General features: G+C 39.7%; 1 protein-coding gene across 15 annotated transcripts in view; it reads left to right on the top strand.

The window, feature by feature from the left end:
- NEK1 (NIMA related kinase 1) overlaps positions 1-22,442 on the top strand; it is a 295,240-nt gene that overhangs the window by 220,536 nt on the left and 52,262 nt on the right. For all 15 annotated transcript variants that reach the window (XM_077144462.1, XM_077144465.1, XM_077144468.1 and 12 more), the window contains one exon: positions 1,268-1,420. In XM_077144462.1, coding sequence (XP_077000577.1) covers positions 1,268-1,420 — 153 coding nt within the window. The remainder of the gene's footprint in view (positions 1-1,267; positions 1,421-22,442) is intronic.

Here is a 22,442-nt window from a genome sequence, read left to right on the forward strand (position 1 = left end):
TGGAATCAGAACAGCATTTAATCTACAGCTAATTTTTTCCCCATTACTGAGTCAGAATCCTTTTTGAGTAAATTATAAGGCTTTCTTTTCTGAGAAGAGGAATTATGCCTGGCCCTGTGTGAACTCCGAGTATTGTTGCCTTTATTCGTTTTAGGTGGTCTTTTTTTCAGAGTCAGAACTCAGCTGGAGACTCTGGGGGGCCCCTGTAGTTGTCCTTACTTTCTCTCCGTGTAACTTTCTACTCTTCAGTATTCTGTCCTGCAAACATTAGCCACGTTGGCCTCTAGAGACACCAGTTTTGCCACCTCAGCTGAGGGAGACCACCAGTTCCACCTAGCATTTCTTCCCTATGTCAAAGGTATCCACGTTCTTTTTTTTTTAAGTTTTTTCCAGTTATTCCGGTTCCATTTGTAAAAGAAATGTTAAACTTCTTTGCCTCCTTTATCAGACATCAGATGATTAAAGTATAGGTATATTTCTAGGTTGTTTATTTTAGTTTTAGTCATAATTTTTAAATTAGTTCTCAGTTTGTAATTGTTTGGGTGATACAGAACTGAATGTTACCTGTTAATATGCATGAATGTTCAGGGAATTAACCCATAAGAATTTTATCAGTGCATACTATATTACCATTGAAAGTTTACATAACTTATACTGTGAAATATTTTGTATTATATCCTGTCTATTTATGGTAGATACCCATATACTTCGTGTGCTATTACCAAATGTTCTAAAGATTCAATCTTCAATTAATAATTTTCTATTTTCAACTTTACTAAATTTTATTAAAATGGTTTAACCCAAATTACTATTGTCAGCAAGGAAATGTCAATTGCCTACTAATGATGTATGGCATAAAATAAGACAACTTCTCTTAGAAACACTTTCCTGCTTTTTTTTTTCCTCTGCTTTTTAATTCGTATGCTTATTTATTTTAGGATTTTTTTTCTGTTCTCAATTTCTAGAAATATAATATTAATTTATGTGTTTTCTGTTTTTCTATTTCCCAAAGTTAGGCTTTAATTTATAAGATTACTCTTGAAGTACTGCTGGTTATGGTTGCTTCTGTTCTTGCCCTCATTCATTCTTAGAAAGTCATTTTTTTTTCAAGCAAGCATCATCATGATATGCTTTTTGTAATATAAGCTTTTTTTCTCAAGAAGCACTCAATTGGATTGACACCCAAGACCCAAAATCTACCTTACAATACAGTGTTAATATTATGTTCTATCATTAAAAATTATTTCTTTGTGTCTTTTTCTTGTAGAAAATACAATAGGAGAGGTTATTAAATTAGATCCTGGTGGCTCTCCAAGAAAAGCCTGGGGGAAAAGCTCTACAGATTCTGTTCTGAAGATACTTGGAGAAGCTGAACTTCAACCTCAGACAGAACTATTGGAAAACACAACTGTCATAAGTGGTAAGGAGAAACTATTTTCTATTCTATTTAAAATAAAATTATGTTTTAAAGGTGTTTCCACTTTAAGTGAATTATTTGTAATATATTATATTTTTGTTATAACCATTTCCTAATTAAATGAATTATTACCGTATTTTCATGAAAGTTGTTGATCCAAAGGGGTAGTTTTGAGTTTTGACTTCTCATGGCCTGCAGGAGAAGAATAAAAGGAAACAGAAATTTATAGAGAGAGGAGTCTGAAAAGTAGAACAGTCAGAAAGATGTAGTAGCTGAAGTAAGATATAAGAGCAAGATATTGAGATGTGTGGTGTAAATTTTGATGTGGATTTGGGAATTGAATGTGTTAAGGAGGTATGATAGGATTTATAGGATTGGTGAGGGTGAGTTGTAGTGATCCTTGAGTCCTGTGGGTCTTGGTTTTGCAGCTATACAAGAGTGTTTAGAAAACAAATGTGTTCAGATTTAAAGGCTATCCGAGTGATGAAGAAGTACAGTGTAGTTTTTCTCTTTCGACATGTTGTCTTTAGGCATGAATGTATGTGTATGTCACTTGTGCTCTGTGTCTTTTCACAAATAATCTAAGACCTGAGACTTTCACATAATCTATATTGGAATTAGCCAGATACTGATAAGTAGCCAGCAAAATGAACCTATAAACATATCACTGAAGTGAAAAGAAGGGGTTGTTGCTATTTCCTTATCAAGGGTGAATCTTCTAACCATTAACCATTCTAGTATTTTCTTTTAAAAAAAAAGACAATTTGAATAAAGGAGTACATATAATCATATGTTTGAAAAAACAATAAGTAAGTGTCCTGTATTTCTAATTAATTTGTTTACACTCTTGTATCAGGAAATTGTGCAATTATACGTCAAAACTTAGAAAAGAATTATTAAATATTCTTACATCTCAGTCTGAACTCATTCTCAAAATGTCTAGGCTTTATTTAGGACAAACATACATCCAAGCTAAAACATTGTTGAAAAATAATCATAAATTAAATTTGAGATTATTTTATAGCATATGTTCATTCCCATTGAAACTACTATTTTATTTTATTTCTATTTTTTTATTGGTACAGGTATGTAAAATAAAAAGAAAGGTATTTATTAAATATAGATGGTATCAGTAATGCTATTTAGATTATAAATTATACATTGTGAACCTTCTATTTTTAGGTTATATATCTGTTAATATATATTGTAATTCTGTATGTGTGAAATGATAGTTTTTTTTAATCTTCTTTATATATTTTTTATTGCTATATAGTATATATTCGGATACCATGTAAGCATCTGAAGTGTGCAATCACTGGTTCACAATATTGTCATATGACTGTGCATTTATGATCAAAATTGACTTTTTTTTCTTTTTTGTGAAAAATAACATATACAAAAAAAGCAGTAAATTTTAAGTTTTTACTTCTAGCTGCTGGAAGATACTGGAGACTAAAAGAAACATCAGTATAATGATTAAGCAATCATACTCATTTGTTAAACCCTACCTTCTCTGTGTAACTCCACCATCACCTTCAATCTTTCTCCCACTCTTTAGTGGTATTTGGGCTGTGCCCAGTTAATTTTTTCATGTTGGAAAGAGCTGTTGATAATATGGAATAGAGGGATGGAACTAGCTGATGTTCAGGAGAGGCTGGCCCCTCTGGCTTTCAGGACTTATCTGGTCCAGGGACCCATCTGGAGGTTATAGTTTTCTGAAAAGTTACCCTAGTGCATGGAACCTTTGTAGAATCTGATACAATGCCCTAGATGTTCTTTAGGATTGGCAGGAATGGTTTTAGTTGGGATTTGTTATGATAGTTAGGATTGTCTAAGTGAAGCTTTCATAAGAGTGACCTCTAGAATTAGCCTCTTGAATCTGTTTGAACTCTTTCAGCCACTGATATCTTATTAGTTACATTTTTCCCCCCTTTTGGTCAGGATGGAATTGTTGATTCCATGGTGCCAGGTCTGGGTTCGTCCCTGGGAGTCCCCCTTTCGGTCAGGTGGTGCCAAGGCTAGGCTTATCCCTGGGAGTCATCTCCCATGCCGCCAGGGAGACTTTCACACCTGGATGTCATGTCCCAGTGGGGAGGGGCAGGGGGGCAATCATTTCTCTTGGAGAGAGGCCACATCTGAGCAACAAAAGAGGTCCTCCAGAAGTGACTCTTAGGCATGCCTGTAGGTAATCTAAGCTTTTCCACTACCTGCATAAACTTCACAAGAGCAAACCTAAAGATCAAGGGCTTGGCCTATTGATTTGGGTGTCCCTAATGTTTGACACAGTATCAGAGGTTTCCCTGTTGGTAAAATTTAATAGTTCCATATTTTTTCTCCCATCCCTCAAGGGGCTTTGCTAGTAGTTTTTTATTATCTGCTTAATATACTCTGGGATTTATCCAGGCATTATATTAAGCTATACAGGATTAAAGACCTGCATTCTTATTCTGGGCTATTATTTTAAAATCTTTGGATTCTGATTCCTTTTATGTAAAATTTTTCATTGCTTTGAGTATATGTAATTTAGCATACTTAATATAAAAGCAAGGCATTTATACTCTCCATATTCATAATCCATCTGTATAAAATTGGAATTGAGTAAATTATTTTATGTTTGTCCTACTTTCTTCTTAAAATCAATGCACCAACTATTTGTGGAAAACGTATTAAGTTATAGACATTATCATTTGTAAGATTACAAAGAATAAAAGGATTGTTCCTGCTCTCAGAGGAGAGACAAAAATGAAAACAAATAAATTACATTTTATGAAAAGGCAAGGATAAAAGTATGCACAAAGTGTAGAGGTAGTGCAGAGATATTTAAGTAAGTAACTTTATATTGAATAGTCAGGAAAGACTTCCCAGAGTTTAATCTGCCCTCTCATTTTTCCCCCATCTGCATTTACTTAGAAGAATTGCTACGTATTAAGATTTTAAGTCAAAGAAGGCACAGTTTTTACCATCATGGAATTTGTATGTGGCAAAGTCCATGTTAGGGGTGTTGATCTGAAATGCTGTAGGGCCATGAATGATTACTTTATCAGCACTGTACCATTTCGTTAATGGTGATCTATAAGCCTGTTTGGGTCAGAGAAAGCCACAGAGAGAGCAAGTGACTTTTAAGCTAAGCCACAGAAAAAAAGAGGTTGTTAGGTAGGTAAAGGAGAGAGAGGAATCCCGTGTGATGGTTATAGTGTATGTAAAGACTCAAAGGGTAGTTAATGTGTCTGTGGGGACAGCTTCATGTCGTAGAAGGAGACTGACCTTTTGTTCAGATTCTGACTCCATTCCTTGCTCAAAGTCTGACTTTGACGTTCTTTTTCCGTTTGTAGAATTGTAACATTATTATCAAGGATTATTTTGTGGATTAAATGAGTGAACATAAAGAGCCTGTGATGTTTTTAGTTTTCAAATCCTACTGTAAATTTTTCTTTAGTCATTTTAGTTGTCTGAAGCTCATATGCTAACAAATTCCTTAAGAAGGTCTCATGTAAACAGTAATTCTAGAGTTTTTCGGGTTCATAATAGTTTACCTTATGACTTTATTCTTGAAGGTCATTTTATGTGAATATAAAACCCTTGGCCTTCATTTTCTTTCTTTGAGCTTCTTTGATATAACTCTGTTGTCTTCTGGCATTAATGTCACTGTCAGTCTGATGACGATCTATTTTCTTTCCCTTATAAGTGACTTGGTCTTTTTTGCTTGGCTACTTAAATGATATTTTTCTTTTTCCCTAAAGTCCAGTACTTTTCTTAAACTATATCCCGGTGTTGGGTTTACTTTTCTAGTATGTAGTTGTCTTTTTTCTTGTAACTTTTTTTATTATGAATTATTACATACATATAAATAAACAATAAATTTCCAGGTACATTTTGGCAAATAGTTATAGAACATATTTTAAAATTTGGTATGGGTTACAGTTCCATGATTTTTCATTTTTTTCTTCTAACTGCTCCAAGACACTGGAGCCAAAATGAATATCAATATAATGTCCAACAGTCATACTCATTTGTTAAATCCTATCTTCTCTGTTATACTCCTCCTTCTCTTTTATTTTCTTTTTTGTGAAAAATAACCTACATGCAGAAGAGTAATAAAGTTCAAAGCACATCAGAATTACTTGTAGAACTGATTTCAGAGTTTGGTATGGGTTACAATTCCACAATTTTAGGTTTTAGTTGTAACTGCTCTAAGATACTGGAGACTAAAAGAAAAGTCGATATAATGATTCAACTCTCATACTCATTTTTTAAGCCCTACCATCTCTTTATGATTCCACTATCATCTTTGATCTTTCTCCCATTCTTTATGGGTATTTGGGCTATGCCCATTCTAACTTTATCTAATGTTGAAAGAGGCTGTCGATAATATGGGGTAGGGAGATGAAACTAGTTGATGTTCTGGAGAGGCTGGGCCCTCTGCATTTCAGGACTAATCGGGTCCAGGGATTCCAGCTGGAGGTTGTAGGTTTCTGGAAAGTAACCCTAGTGCATAGAACCTTTGTAGAATCTTATATCATACCCTAGGTATTCTTTAGGATTGGCAGGAATGGTTTTGGTTGGGGTTTGGCAAGTTATGATAGGTAGCAGTGTCTAACTGAAGCTTGCATAAGAGTGACCTCCGGAGTAGCCTCTAGACTCTGTTTGAACTCTCTCAGCCACTGATGACCTTATTTGTTACACTTCTTTTCCCCCTTTTGGTCAGGATGGCATTGTTGATCCCCCGGTGGCAGGGCCGATGATTTCATTTGCAGAGTTGGGCTTAGAGAGAAGGAGACCACATCTCATCAACAAAAATAGTCCTCTGGAGGAGGAGACTCTTAGGCATACTTATAAGAAGGCTAAGCTTCTCCACTACATGCATAAGCTTCACAGGAGCAAGCCTCAAGATCAAGGGCTTGGCCTATTGATTTGGGTCTCCCTAATATTTGACCCAGTATCAGGGGTTTCCCCAGTGGTTAAGTTTAATAGTTCTATATTTTTTCTCCCATCCCTCAAGGAACATTGCTAATGTTTTTTTTTTTAATTATCAGCTTAATATACTCTGGGAAAGAGCCAGGCATTACATTAAGCTATACAGGATTAAAGGCCCTCATTCTTATTCTTGATTCCCTATGTTTGGGAATCATCTGTCCAGACAAATTGACTTAGATTGTGTGCTATAGAAAATTTTGATTCTAGACAAAATAAACTTGTCTTCCTTTGGTCTCAAAGAGGAGATGAAGTTCTAAAATATATCCAATGTCTTTGTTACCCCTGTATTCTGAATTACCTTGATCCTGACCTGGTTGGCTTCATTCTTATCTCTAAATACCAGGTTATACATATATAAAACAGCCCCTCAAAATCCAATTTATATAAAACAGCCCCTCAAAATCCAAATAACAATTACCACTCTGTACTTAATGTGACTGATATAAGAGCTTAAACTTAGGCCCCAGTTTTCTTATAAGTATTTTCTAAATGAGATCAGACAGTGTTTGCTCTTTTGTCTCTGGCTTATTCTGTCTCACCAAATGTCCCACAGGCTCATTTACAACATTGCCTGCCTCATAACTTTTTCCTTTTTGTAGCAGCACAATGTTCGATCATATGTATACGTCATCATTCACCAGTCTACTTCTCAGTCAGTGCATCCTTCAGCCACCTCCATCTACTGGGCCTCATGGTAACTTCCCAAGTCAACACTCTGAATTTTAGATAATTTCATTGTTCCCAAGAGAAAGATACCCAATAAACACAACCACACCAAAAATGAAATCCAGATCTCCTCCTAACTCTTTTCCCTTCCTCCATTATGTACCCCAGATATTGCTGTGGTACTATTGATGTTTTCCTGTTAAACATAGCCCATAGCAGGCAGTAGCATTTTTCCCCCATACCCTACTTGTACAAGATTCATACCTTTGCTGTAGTTCATGCAAGAACTTGGGGGTTTTTTTGTAGTGTTAATCGGTGGGACACATGAACCCCTTTCAATCATGTTCACCTTCAATATAGTAATATTTCTTATAAACCCACTAGAGAACCACCTTCACTTCTGTCTATTCCCTTACTTTTAAGTTCAACCTCATTAGTTAACTGTTCACCCATCTCAAGCTTCTGTCTATTTCTAGGTTCCTTATAGTTTGAATTATAAACCTCTGATTTTACCTTTACCATGTCATAAAAGTGGAATTATACAGTATCTATTCTTTTGGGTCTGACTTATTTCACTCAACCTTATGTCCTCAAGGTTCATACATCTTGTCATGTGGCTCAGGGCATCATTTCATCTTATGCTTCATAATATTCCATCATATGTATATACCACATGTTGTTAATCTGTTTGTCTGTTGATAGGCACTTGCATTGTTTCCATCTTTTGGCAATTGTGAATAATGCTGCTGTTACTCGGTGTGTACATCTCTGTTTGTGCTATTGCTTTCAGCTCTTCTGGGTATCTACCAAGTTGTGCTATTGCCAGTTCATAGAGCAACTTGATATTTAGTTTTCTGAGGAACTGCCAGATTGTCTTCTATAGCAGCCTGTACCATTATACATTCTCACCAGCAGAGCATAAGTGGCCCAAGTTCTCCACCTGCTCTCCAACATTTGTAGTTTTCTGTTTGTTTAATAGCAGCCATTCCTATGGGTGTGAGGTAGTATCTCATTGTGGTTTTGATCTGCATTTCCCTTATCGCTATTGAGAATGAACATCTCTTCATATACTTTTTAGCCATCTGTATTTGCTCTTTTGAAAAATATCTGTTCATCTCTTTAGCCCAGTTTGTAATTGGGTTGTTTATTCTTTCGTTGTTGAGTTGAATGATTTCTTTATGTATACAGGATATCAAATCTTTATCTGTTGTGTGATTTACAAATGTTTTCTCCCATTGAGTTGGCTGCCTCTTCACCTTTTTGGCAAAGTCTTTTAAAGCGCAAATGCATTTGATTTTGAGGAGTTCCCATTCATCTGTTTTTTATTTCTTTTGTTGCTTGTGCTTTGGGTGTAAAGTTTAGAAAGCCACCTCCTATTACTGGGTCTTGAAGATGTTTCCCTACATTTTCTTCTGGGAGCTTTAGGTACTGGTCCTTACATTTAGGTGTTTGATCCAACTTGAGTTAATTTTTGTATAGGGTATAAGGTAATTCTTTCATTCTCCTGGTTATTGATATCCAGTTCTCCCATGCCCATTTATTAAAAAGAATAGTTTGTCCCAGTTCACTGGATTTGGGGGCCTTGTCGAAGATCAGTTGACCATAGATTTAGTGGTCTATTTCTGCGTTCTCAATTCTGTTCACTGGGTCGATGCTTCTGTCTTTGTGCCAGTATCATGCTGTTTTGACCACTGTGGCTTTATAATAAGTTTTAAAAGCGGGGAGTATTAGTCTCCCTCTTCATTCTTCTTTTCTAGGATGCTTTTAGCTATTCGGGGTCTCTGTCCCTTCCAGATGAATTTGGTAACTAGTTTTTCCAAGCCTTCAAAGTAGGTTGTTGGAATTTTGATTGGTACTGCCTTGAATCTGTAGGTCAGTTTGGGTAGAATTAACATCTTAACTATGTTTAACCTTCCTTTCCATGAGGATGGACTGTCTTTCCACCTATTTAGATGGTCTTGGATTTCATTTAGCAATGTTATGTAGTTCTCTGTGTACAAGTCCTTTGTATCCCTAGTTAAGTTCATTCCTAGATAATGGATTGTTTTAGTTGTTTTTTTTTTTTCTTGCGTGGGCAAGCACCAGGAATTAGTTGCAGTTTTGAATAGAATTTTCTTCCTTAATTGACTCCTCAATTAGGTCATTTCCTGTGTATAGAAACATTACTGCTTTTTGCACATTTATGTTATAACCTGCCACCTTGCTGAATTTATTAGCTGAAGTAACTTTGTTATAAAATTGCCCAGGTTTTTCCATGTATATTATCATGTCATCTGCAAACAATGAAAGTTACTTCTTCCTTTCCAATTTGGATACCTTTTATTTCTTTTTCCTGATTGATTGCTTTAGCTAGAACTTATAGTACAATGTGGAATAATAGTAGTGACAGAGGGCATCCTTATCTCATTACCGATCTTAGGGGGAAAGCTTTCAACCTCTCACCATTGAATATGATGCTGGCTATGGGTTTTCATATATGCCTTTTATCATATTGAGGAAGTTACCTTAATTCCTTCCTTTTGAAGTGTTTTTATCAGAAAAGAATGTTGAATTTTGTTGAATGCTTTTTCAGCATCAATCAAAATGATCATGTGGGCGGGCCACGGTGGCTGAGCAGGTAAGAGTGCTTGCCTGCCATGCCCGAGGACCCGGGTTTGATTTCCGGTGCCTGCCCATGTAAAAAAAAAAAAAAGAAAAATGATCGTGATTTTTCCCTTTCAATTTGTTAATGTGTTGTATTACATTAACTGATTTTCTTGAGTTGAACCATCCTTGTATTCCTGATATAAATCCCACTTGGTTGTGGTGTATAATTCTTTTAATGTGCTGTTGGATTCGATATGCAGATATTTTGTTGAGAATTTTTGCATCTGTGCTCATTAGGGAGATTGACCTTTAGTTTTCCTTTCTTATAGCATCTTTACCTGGTTTTGATATTAAAGTGATGTTAGCTTCATAAAATGAGTTGTGTGGTATTCCTTTTTCCTCAGTTTTTTTGGAGAAGTTTGAACAGGATTGGTGTTAGTTCTTTTTTGGATTGTTTGGTAAAATTCCCTGGTGAAGTCATCTGGCCTGGGCTTTTGTTTGTGGAAAGATTTTTTTGGGGGGAGGGGTTATTCTTGCTTTTATTTTTTCCATGAACATATACCAAAGAAAGGAGTACAGTTTCAGAAGTGAAATTCATGGGGTAGGACAAGTAGGGTCCTGATTACAGAGGTGGACGTGTAGGATACAGGGCAGAGCTGAGAAAGGAAAAAAAAATTTTTTTTAAACAATAGAGTACATTCATTTAGCAATATTGACTCTGCTTTTTTTTTTTTTTTTTTAAATGAAGCATCCCACTAGGCTCTGCCTTTTTCCCTAAATATCCAAGACTGGTTAACGCCTCAGCCCTAGAATGTATACAGAACATAGCAAGAGATCCAAGTCCTTGTGGTGATCTCTTTTGGTTTAGAAGTAGGTTGGGTGAAGGAGTGTGAAAAAGAAAGCTGACATCCTCAGTAAACGATAGCAGCTTCAAAAGGACTCAACTGGCAGATACTTCCCATTAGCTGTAGTTTCTACATATATACATCACTGGGGGAGACAAAGAGGTATAAAGTCTCAATTCCTAGGCCCTTACAGGAAGCTGGTTCACTCACTGGGATAAAACATACATAAAAAGGTAAATGAAAAAATAGTACATGATGAAGGATCAAATATATGGTATAGAAAAAGTTTCCACCATCCTCATGATAAATCACAAGGGATTCTTTTTTTTTTTTACAGGTGAATTCCTAACCTGGACCTCCTGAAACTGTTTCTAAATATTTATGTGTGTTTGTGCCTGTGTGCATATGTGTATTATTTTGAAGAAAGGTGCTGTAATTTCCCTCAGATTCTCAAAACAGCCTAGCCTCCCCCTTCCTCCAAGTAACAAGTGTGCACATGCGCACACACACACACACACACAAAAAAAACAATAAAGACCCTCAAAAGTAAAATATCAGAGGTGATACTATAATGTAGTCCATGATCCCAGGCAACTGTCTCACCCACCATGTTCTGATGGTAGAAACTCTTAAAAGCTTTAAACTTTGTGGCTAAGTTTATGACTAGTTTGAAGCATTTTACCACTGTTCCAAAATTTTGATGTGGATGTAACTTGGCGCTAAGTGAAGGAATTGATCATTTGGGTTGGGACTTTAACATCCAGTTATGTCATCAGGATAAGGTTAAGGTACCCAGCCCCCCAGAACTGAGGTTAGGGAGACCAGATAAATGTGTTGCTGTTGGGAGAACAGCCACTTTATGATGGATCAGCAAGAGCATGTGGAGGTTTAACTGTAGAGAAAGCACACAGAATTTGAAATGGCACTTTACCTTGCCTTGAAAATCAAAGATCAGCCACTCAAATACAGATATGCAGCTTTTGTACTAGGTATTCTAAGCACACGGAAAGCACTAAAATGAAAGCTGGTGAATGAATAAGTGAATGAGTAGTATTTGTGCTGCTAAATTCTTCTGATCTTCCTATGCAGTAGTAAGGAAGATGAAATATATAGCCCTGACCTGACCTTAAGGAACAGCTTAGATGGTTGATATACTAGGATGGCATATTGGTTGAGAATATATTTGGCTGCATGTAACAGAAGTCAGAATCCTGTGTCTTTATAAAAGGTGAATTTTTTTTGCATAACAAGAGATTTAGAGTTAGTGGTGTAGTGACTCCATTAAATCATCGGTGTCTCAAGCTTCACCTGTTTTCAAATTTTTGTCCTCATCCTTATCCTTTTCTTGACTGCCCTACTTCCAACCTGTATTGTGGGAAGGAGGGAGGAAAAGGGGAAGGAAGAAGGGGCAATGCCTACATCAAGAAAGCAAAAAACTCAGGCATCCTTAGCAGACGTTTTCTCACTGATCAGAAATGTGTTACATGACTATTCCTAGCTGCAAGGGAGTCTGGAACAGTGAGTATTTAATATTGGCATCCAAAACAAAACAAAACAGGGTCTACTGCTCTCAGAGGAGAGAACAGACACTGGGCAGAAACTAGCAACGTCTTCCACAGGTACTGTGAAAAGCGCTCTTCATCCATCCATTTAAAAAGGGTCATTAAGCACCTTTTGCCAGGCACTCTTCCAGGTCTGGGATTACAGCAGTGGACTGAACAGGCAGGCTCCTCCTTTGTTGTTTACAGTATGGCTGGCAAGTTGATGCTGGCTATTGATTCTTCTCCGTGTGAGCTCTACATGGGGCAGCTTCATCTTCCTCACAGCCTGGTGCCCAGGTTCTAAGAGGGAGCATCTCTGTCCTTCTCTGAGTCCTGGTGACTTTTCTCTTTCATAGTACCTCAGTTTCTTCCACTTTGTAAGTGTTGGAGATCATGGAGGAAGGAAATAAATATGTGCGGCCGAGCCGAGGCGAATCTGGGCGCTGGGCGGAGAGCTGCCAGCCAGTTGGCATCAACTTGCCAGCCATACTGTAAACTCCAACAAAGGAGGAGCCTGCCTGTTCAGTCCACTGCTGTAATCCCTCAACTTGCCAGCATACTGTAAACTCCAACAAAGGAGGAGCCTGCCTGTTCAATTCATTGCTGTAATCCCTCAATTTACCAGCCATACTGTAAACTCCAACAAAGGAGGAGCCTGCCTGTTCAGTCCACTGCTGTAATCCCTCAACTTGCCAGCATACTGTAAACTCCAACAAAGGAGGAGCCTGCCTGTTCAATTCATTGCTGTAATCCCTCAATTTACCAGCCATACTGTAAACAACAAAGGAGGAGCCTGCCTGTTCAATTCATTGCTGTAATCCCTCAATTTACCAGCCATACTGTAAACAACAAAGGAGGAGCCTGCCTGTTCAGTCCACTGCTGTAATCCCTCAACTTGCCAGCCATACTGTAAACAACAAAGGAGGAGCCTGCCTGTTCAATTCATTGCTGTAATCCCTCAATTTACCAGCCATACTGTAAACAACAAAGGAGGAGCCTGCCTGTTCAGTCCACTGCTGTAATCCCTCAACTTGCCAGCCATACTGTAAACAACAAAGGAGGAGCCTGCCTGTTCAGTCCACTGCTGTAATCCCAGACCTAGAACAGCACCTGGCCGCCCGGAATGGAGAGCGCTGGGCGCGAGCTGCGCGCGCAGACCCGGCCACTCCTGGGGAAAGATTTTTGATGACTGATTGAAAGTCTTTACTTATGATTGGTTTGTTGAGATCTTCTATTTCTTCTTGAGTCATTGTCACTTGTTCGTGTGTTTCCAGAAATTGTCCATTTCATCTGTGTTGTCTAGTTTGTTGCCATATAGTTATTCATAGTATCCTCTTACGATTTTTTTTTTTTATTTCTTCAGGGTCTGTAGTAATGACCCCCCTCGCATACTGTCTCGTTTTTTCTTTGTCAGTGTATTAGTTAGGGTTCTTTAGAGAAACAGAGTCAACAGGGAACACTCACAAATATAAAATTTATAAAAGGGTCTCACGTGACCACGGAAACGCAGAGTCCAAAATCTGCAGGGCAGGCTGTGAAACCGACGACTCTGATGCAGGGTCTGGACGAACTCCACAGGACAGGCTCACCAGCCGAAGCAGGAAGAGCCTGTCTCTTCTGAATCCTCCTTAAAAGGCTTCCAGTGATCAGATTAAGCATCACTCATTGCAGAAGACACTCCCCTTTGGCTGATTACAAATGGAATCAGCTGTGGATACAGCTGACATGATCGTGATTTAATTCTATGAAATGTCCTCATCGCGACAGACAGGCCAGCACTTGCCCAACCAGACAAACAGGTACCACCACTTGGCCAAGTTGACACATGAACCTGACCATGACAGTCAGCCTTGTTAGTGGCCCTTCAATTTTATTAATTTTTCTCAAAGAAGCGACTTTTGGGTTTATTGATACTTTCTATTGTTCTTTTGTTAACCTATTCATTTAACTCTGCTTTAATCTTTGTTATTCCTCTTCTTATATTTGCTTTGAGGTTAGCATGCTGTTCTTTCTCAAGTTCCTTCAGGTGAGCAGTTAAGTCCTTGATTTTTTATCTTTCTTCTTTTTTAATATGGGCATTTAGTGCAGTAAATTTCCCTCTCAGCACAGCCTTGGCCACATCCTGTCAGTTCTGATATGTTGTATTTTTGTTTACATTCATCTCCAGATAGCTACTGACTCCTCAAGCAATTTTTTCTTTGACCCTCTAGTTGTTTAAGGGTGTGTTATTTAATCTCCATATATTTGTGAAAGTTCTTGTTCTTTGGTGGTTATTGATTTCCAGCTTAATTCCAATGTGTTCAGAGAAACTGCTTTGAATAATTTCAATGTTTCTAAATTTGTAAAGACCTGTTTTGTGCCCCAGCATAAGATCTGTTCCTGAGAATGTTCCACACGCACTAGAGAAGAGTGTATGCCCTGATGTTTTAGGGGTGTAACAACTTATATGTTATCTGTTAGGTCTAATTCATTTATCAAATTGTTTAAGTTCTCTATTTCCTTGGTCATCTGTCCATTTGTTCTATCTATAGAGGAGAGTGGTATATTGAAGTCTCCTACTATTAATGTTGAAACATCTGTCACTCCCTTCAGTTTGGCCAATGTTTGTCTAATGTACTTTGGATTCCTTGATTGGAAGCATAGACATTTATGACTGTTATTTCTTCTTGGTTAATTGTCCCTTTTACTAATATATAGTGTCTTTCTTTGTCTCTTATATTGCCTTTACAGTAAAGTCTGTTTTGTCTGATATTAGTATAGCTACTCCTGCTTTCTTTTGGTTACAGCTTGTGGGAAACATCTTTTTCCATCCTTTCACTTTCATTCTATTTGTATCCTTGTGTCTAAGATGAGTCTCTTGTAAACAGCATATATAGCTGGATTATGTTTCTTAATCCATTCTGCCAATCTGTATCTTTTTAATTAGTAAGTTTAGTCCATTCACATTCATAGTTATTACTGAAAAGGTGTTTCTTGAATCCACCATCTTATCCTTTGGATTTTATTTGCCAGATCTTTATCCTTTAAGTTATTCTTACTGGTACTCTTTAATTCTGTGCCCTCCGCCAGACCTCCCTCTCCTGTCTTTTTTTTTCCAGCTGGCAGAACTCCCTTAATTATTTTTTGTAGAGCCAGTCTTTTGTAGACATATTTTCTCAACCTTTGCTTGTCTGTGAAAATTTTAATCTGTCCCTCAGTTTTGAAGGACAGTTTGGCTGGGGACAGAATTCTTGGCTGGAAGTCTTTCTCTTTCAGGATATTAAATATGATACCACTGCCTTCCCACCTCCATAGTGACAGATGAGTTCTCCAAACTCAGTTTTATATGATTTCCCTTGTACACAGTAGATTGTTTTTCACTTGCCGCTTTCAGGATTTTCTGCTTCCTGTCAGTGTTTAACAGAATGATTAGTATGTTTCTTGGGATAAGTATTTGGATTTATTCTATTTGGAGTTTGTTGGGCTTCTGTGATTTGCATATTTGTGTCTTTTATAAAAAATTTGGTACGTTTTCCCCTATTACATCCTCCACTAATCTTCTAACCCTTTACTCTTCTCTTCTCCTTCTGGAACACCAGGTTTCTTATATTTGTGCGCTTTAGTTTGTCCATCATTTTCCCAAGAACAATTCAGATCTTTCCATCTTTTTTGTCATTTGCTCTTTGACATGTTCAAAATCAGTTGTCCTGTCCTCTCCTTCACTTATTCTTTCTTCTGCCTATTCAAATCTGCTGTTGTGTCTCTAGTATATTTTTATTTGATCTACAGCATCTTTAACCTGTTTGATCTGCTGTTTTTCTATTTATTCTTTCAAATCTTTCCTTATGCTCTTCTAGTGTCTTATTGAACTCCTTTATGTCATTAGCCATACTACTGATTTTATTTAGTAGATTTATATGAACTTCTTTGATTGGTTATTCCAATGTCTGTCTCCTCTGTGTTTTAATTTGGTTATTAGACTCCGCTATATCTGTCTGCATCTTCATATGGTTAGTAATCTTCTGTTGTCTTTGTGGCATGTAAATATCTTGATAGGGTTACTCTAGATGTTGGTTTCCTTCAGTAATCTAAAGCTTTGTATTTGTATTTGTCGGATGGATATGGATCAGGATGTGGGGCATGGGGAGAGGCACGACGGTGCACTGACAGGTTGCGGTGCAGGCGTATGCACGTATCGGGGATGCTACACTGGTGCCTGTGACCATGGGGTGCAATTCATGGGGTTGTGGAGGTGCAAAGTGAGGACCATGGGGGCGAGCTGCAGCTCAGGCAGGGCTTGGTGTGCAGAAAGAGGGTGTGGCAGGAGGCAGATGGGGGGTCTAAGCGAATGTGCTGGGGCTGGTACAAGGTTAGAATGCAGGTAGACACGTGGAGCGTATGGGTCAAGGGTGTCAGAGGGTGGGGTACAGGACACAGAAATCAGGGCTCAAAAAGGGCAGTATACTGTCCTTGCACAGGGGGAGGGCTCCAGGGGGACCAGGATGTGGACACATGAGTGTGTAGGGGCACAGCACAAGTCACAAAGATTGTGGGACATGCAGCAGAGGTGGATAATGATGGGTGGGTGGGGCTCTGGTGCAGATCTGCAGGTGCAGGGGTGAGGTGGAGTAGGAGTGCCTGTTTGTACATGGTGGAAGCTTTATGACACAGGTGTGCACAAGAGTACCTGCCAGGTGTGAGAGAGGGTCCCTGTGCCATGGGGTGGGACAAGCATGTGCATGTACGCAGGGCAGGGAGTTGGGGTGCAGGGGTCAAGAGGTCAGTGCATGGATATGTGGGTGCCCGGCAAGGAAGATGTGTCTGTGCTGCTGCATGGGTCTTGGGGGACAGGGCCCTGGTGTGCGTGGGTTTGGGGCAGGGCCCTGGTATGCGTATGCACAGAGCTCAGGGGCAGTGGGGTGAGAGTTTGCCTGTGTAGGCTGGCAGTGGATGTGGCCTGGATGTGCAGGTCAGTGCTTGCCCAGAGCTGAGGGAACATGGCATGAGTGGGCCTGTGCACCTGTCTGGGGGGCCAGTGCTGATGTGCATGTTTCCAAAGTTGTGGGGGTCCAGACCAGTTTGAACGATTATGGGTTGGGTGCAAGTGGGGCCCAGGTATGACAGTGAGCACCTGCAGCCTGGATGGTCAAGTGATTGCCTGCAGGGGTCAGGGAAAGGGAGGTAGGGGTCAAGGGGCTGGCTGTGGGTACTTAGGTCTCAGGAGGGGTGGGAGGAGACTGTGCCCTTGCGCAGGAGAGGTGGGCTGGGCTGGGACAGACTTGTGGGCATCCAAGGTGCCGGGGTGTGGGGCAGGGATGCATGGGGAGGGGGTGGTGGCAGCAAATGTGTGGTTAGCGCATTCAGGGAGCATGGCTTGGCTTACTTCCTTGTCCCCATCTCCCTGCCCGTGTACTCCTGAGGGCTCCAGGGCTCCGTTCGGAAAGGGAGTATTAGGCTGATTCTGTAGTTACCTTCAGTATGTGGTTTCCAGTCATCCTCCTCTCCCCAGCGCAGCTCCCCACCCCCATGATTTCAAGAAATATTCTTAAGTAAAGTTTTTGTAGTTTTCTATTCTGTTGCTTCCATTGACTTTTTCAGGGACTTCTACTTATATATGTTTTGGATCTTCTTTGTTTTTCTTCTATGTGTTGCTTTCCCTTGAATCCTCTTTATCATTTTTTCTTTTTTTTAATTTAAAACTTTTTCCCTTCTTGCTCATCTCACATTTCTAAGGCATTATTTATTTTATTTATATGATCTTATTTTTTCCAGATCTTTCCTGAGTTCTACCATCTGCCTTATTTCTGATTTCTTTTCACATTCTAATTTGTACTGTTCTGTTATGTTTTCTCTAATGTTCTTAGTTTCTTTTAGTGAATTTTGAAATATTAGGCTAAATTTATTTTGTCTTGTGGGCTTTGAGGTAGTGGTTTAAGGTAGTGATCACAACCACAGGTGATTATGCCCCCCAAGGATCTTTTGACAATGTCTGGAGACTAGGCCAGGAATGCTTCTGGACATCCTGCAGTGCACAGTGCAGCCCCAGACAGAGGTCTGGCCTGCTATTTCCAGAGTTGACAAGCCCTTGCCAGTGAGGGCGTTATTCTACTTCTTAATCTTTTCATTCTTATAAAAACTTCAGCTCTTTCTCCGCCAGCGGCGCTTCCGCCGCCATCCAGCCCTCCTCTTCCTCTTTCTCCGCCAGCGCTCCCGCCGCCATCTAGCCCTCCTCTTCCCCCTTCTCCGCCGGCGCTCCCGCCGCCATCCAGCCCTCCTCTTCCTCTTTCTCTGCCGGCAGCGCTCCCGCCGCCATCCAGCCCTCCTCTTCCTCTTTCTCCGCCGGCACTCCCGCCGCCATCTAGCCCTCCTCTTCCTCTTTCTCCGTCGGCGGCACTCCCGCCGCCATCTTGCCCTTCTCTTTCCCCTTCTGCTCCGGCGGCGCTCCATCCGCCATCTTATCCTTCCCTTTCTCCTCCTACTCCAGCGGCTCTCCAACCACCACCGTGCCCTCTTCCGCCTTCACCGGCTCCTCCGCCACCGTCCTAGACAGCCTTGCCACCCTCACCTTTCCTCCTCCAGAACAGCTACTAGGGGAGTAGAAACGATACAGAACAGCTGCCAGAGCCACGACAGAGATAAAAAAGACAGCATACCCCATCCTGGAACGACTGACTGTCTGGGAGAGCCAGCTCCGGTGAGATGGCCGAGGGGCGCGGGCTTTCCCGGGCGGGGCAGCAAGCGGCTGGAGTCCCTCCCTTCCTCCTTCCCGGGCCAGCTGGCAGAATTCGGCAGGCAGTCCCCTCAAGCCGCGGCGGCTGGCGCCCCCACCACGAGAGGCCCCGCGGACCAACTGAGAGAATTGGATTGGAAATCCCCAGACCGCGGAGAACGGTGACCGGGGGGGTCCCTTCCAAACACGTGACTCCCCGGTCCGGCTGGGAACGGTGCACTCTCCCGGGCTGCGGCGGCTGGCGCCCTCCCGCCACGCTTGGCGCCCCGGGACGAATAGGAAATTCGGACAGACACTCTCCCGGGCTGCGGCGGCCAGCGACCCTCCCCACGTTTGGACCCCCGGGCCGGCTGGCACTCTTCCAAGCCGCTTCGGCTGGCGAACGTCCCCCACGGCGAGAGTTTTCCAAAATTAAAGGACTCACAGCACCTTTTACTGGTGGGACCCGCAGACAAACGTGTGCCACGAGCGCCACCTCCTGGGCAGGATAAGAAAAACAGAACCCAGAGATTTCACACAAAAATCTTTCAACCTGTTGGGTCCAACACCCAGGGAAATTTGACTAAATGCCCAGACGCCAGCAGAAGATAACGGATCACGCCCAGAGAATTGAAAATATGGCCCAGTCAAAGGAACAAACCAATAATTCAAATGAGATACGGGAGCTGAGACAACTAATGCTGAATATACGAACAGAAATGGAAAACCTCTTCAAAAATGAAATCGATAAATTGAGGGAGGACATGAAGAGGACATGGGCTGAACATAAAGAAGAAATAGAAAAACTGAAAAAACAAATCTCAGAACTTATGGAAGTGAAGGATAAAGTAGGAAAGATGGAAAAACAATGGATACCTACAATGATTTAAAGAGACAGAAGATAGAATTAGTGATTTGGAGGATGGAACATCTGAATTCCAAAAAGAAACAGAAACTATCCGGAAAAGAATGGAAAAATCTGAACAGGGTATCAGGGAACTCAAGGACAATATGAACCGCACAAATATACATGTTGTGGGTGTCCCAGAAGGAGAAGAGAAGGGAAAAGGAGGAGAAAAACTAATGGAAGAAATTATCACTGAAAATTTCCAAACTCTTATGAAAGACCTAAAATTACAGATCCAAGAAGTGCAGCGCACCCCAAAGAGATTAGACCCAAATAGGCGTTCTCCAAGACACTTACCAGTTAGAATGTCAGAGGTCAAAGAGAAAGAGAGGATCTTGAAAGCAGCGAGAGAGAAGCAATCCATCACATACAAGGGAAACCCAATAAGACTATGTGTAGATTTCCCAGCAGAAACCATGGAAGCTAGAAGACATTGGGATGATATATTTAAGTTACTAAAAGAGAAAAACTGCCAACCAAGACTCCTATATCCAGCAAAATTGTCCTTCAAAAATGAGGGAGAAATAAAAACATTCTCAGACAAAAAGTTACTGAGAGAATTTGTGACCAAGAGACCAGCTCTGCAAGAAATACTAAAGGAAGCACTAGAGTCAGATACAAAAAGACAGAACAGAGAGGTATGGAGAAGAGTGTAGAAAGAAGGAAAGTCAGATATGATATATATAATACAAAAGGCAAAATGTTAGAGGAAAATATTATCCGAACAGTAATAACACTAAATGTTAATGGACTGAATTCCCCAATCAAAAGACATAGACTGGCAGAATGGATTAAAAAACAGGATCCTTCTATATGCTGTCTACAGGAAACACATCTTAGACCCAAAGATAAACATAGGTTGAAAGTGAAAGGTTGGGAAAAGAAATTTCATGCAAATAACAACCAGAAAAGAGCAGGAGTGGCTATAGTTATATCCAGCAAATTAGACTTCAAATGTAAAACAGTTAAAAGAGACAAAGAAGGACACTATCTACTAATAAAAGGAACAATTAAACAAGAAGACATAACAATCATAAATATTTACGCACCGAACCAGAATGCCCCAAAACACGTTAGAAATACACTGCAAACACTGAAAAGGGAAATAGACTCATATACCATAATAGTTGGAGACTTCAATTCACCACTCTCATCAATGGACAGAACATCTAGACAGAGGATCAATAAAGAAATAGAGAATCTGAATATTACTATAAATGAGCTAGACTTAACAGACATTTATAGGACATTACATCCCACAACAGCAGGATACACCTTTTTCTCAAGTGCTCATGGATCATTCTCAAAGATAGACCATATGCTGGGTCACAAAGCAAGTCTTAACAAATTTAAAAAGATTGAAATCATACACAACACTTTCTCGGATCATAAAGGAATGAAGTTGGAAATCAATAATAGGCAGAGTGCCAGAAAATTCACAAATACGATGAGGCTCAACAACACACTCTTAAACAACAAGTGGGTCAAAGAAGAAATTGCAAGAGAAATTAGTAAATACCTCGAGGTGAATGAAAATGAAAACACAACATATCAAAACTTATGGGACGCAGCAAAGGCAGTGCTAAGAGGGAAATTTATTGCCCTAAATGCCTGTATCAGAAAAGAAGAAAAGGCAAAAATGCAGAAATTAACTGTCCACTTGGAAGAACTGGAGAAAGAACAGCAATCTAATCCCAAAGCAAGCAAAAGGAAGAAATAACAAAGATTAGAGCAGAAATAAGTGAAATTGAAAACATGAAAACAATAGAGAAAATCAATAAGACCAGAAGTTGGTTCTATGAGAAAATCAGTAAGATTGATGGGCCCTTAGCAAAATTGACAAAAAGAAGAAGAGAGAGGATGCAAATAAATAAGATCAGAAATGGAAGAGGAGACATAACTACTGACCTCACAGAAATAAAGGAGGTAATAACAGGATACTATGAACAACTTTACGCTAATAAATACAACAATTTAGATGAAATGGACGGGTTCCTGGAAAGACATGAACAACCAACTTTGACTCAAGAAGAAATAGATGACCTCAACAAACCAATCACAAGTAAAGAAATTGAATTAGTCATTCAGAAGCTTCCTAAAAAGAAAAGTCCAGGACCAGACGGCTTCACATGTGAATTCTATCAAACATTCCAGAAAGAATTAGTACCAACCCTGCTCAAACTCTTCAAAAAAATTGAAGTGGAGGGAAAGCTACCTAATTCGTTCTATGAAGCCAACATCACCCTCATACCAAAACCAGGCAAAGATATTACAAAAAAAGAAAACTACGGACCAATCTCTCTAAGAATGTAGATGCAAAAATCCTCAATAAAATTCTAACAAATCGTATCCAACAACACATTAAAAGAATTATACATCATGACCAAGTAGGATTCATCCCAGGTATGCAAGGATGGTTCAACATAAGAAAATCAATTAATGTAATACACCATATCAACAAATCAAAGCAGAAAAATCACATGATCATCTCAATTGATGCAGAGAAGGCATTTGACAAGATTCAACATCCTTTCCTGTTGAAAACACTTCAAAAGATAGGAATACAAGGGAACTTCCTTAAAATGATAGAGGGAATATATGAAAAACCCACAGCTAATATCATCCTCAATGGGGAAAAATTGAAAACTTTCCCCCTAAGATCAGGAACAAGACAAGGATGTCCACTATCACCACTATTATTCAACATTGTGTTGGAGATTCTAGCCAGAGCAATTAGACAAGAAAAAGAAATACAAGGCATCAAAATTGGAAGGAAGAAGTAAAACTATCACTGTTTGCAGACGATATGATACTGTAC

Source organism: Tamandua tetradactyla, chromosome 26 (genome assembly GCF_023851605.1).
Source record: "Tamandua tetradactyla isolate mTamTet1 chromosome 26, mTamTet1.pri, whole genome shotgun sequence".
NCBI lineage: Eukaryota > Metazoa > Chordata > Mammalia > Pilosa > Myrmecophagidae > Tamandua > Tamandua tetradactyla.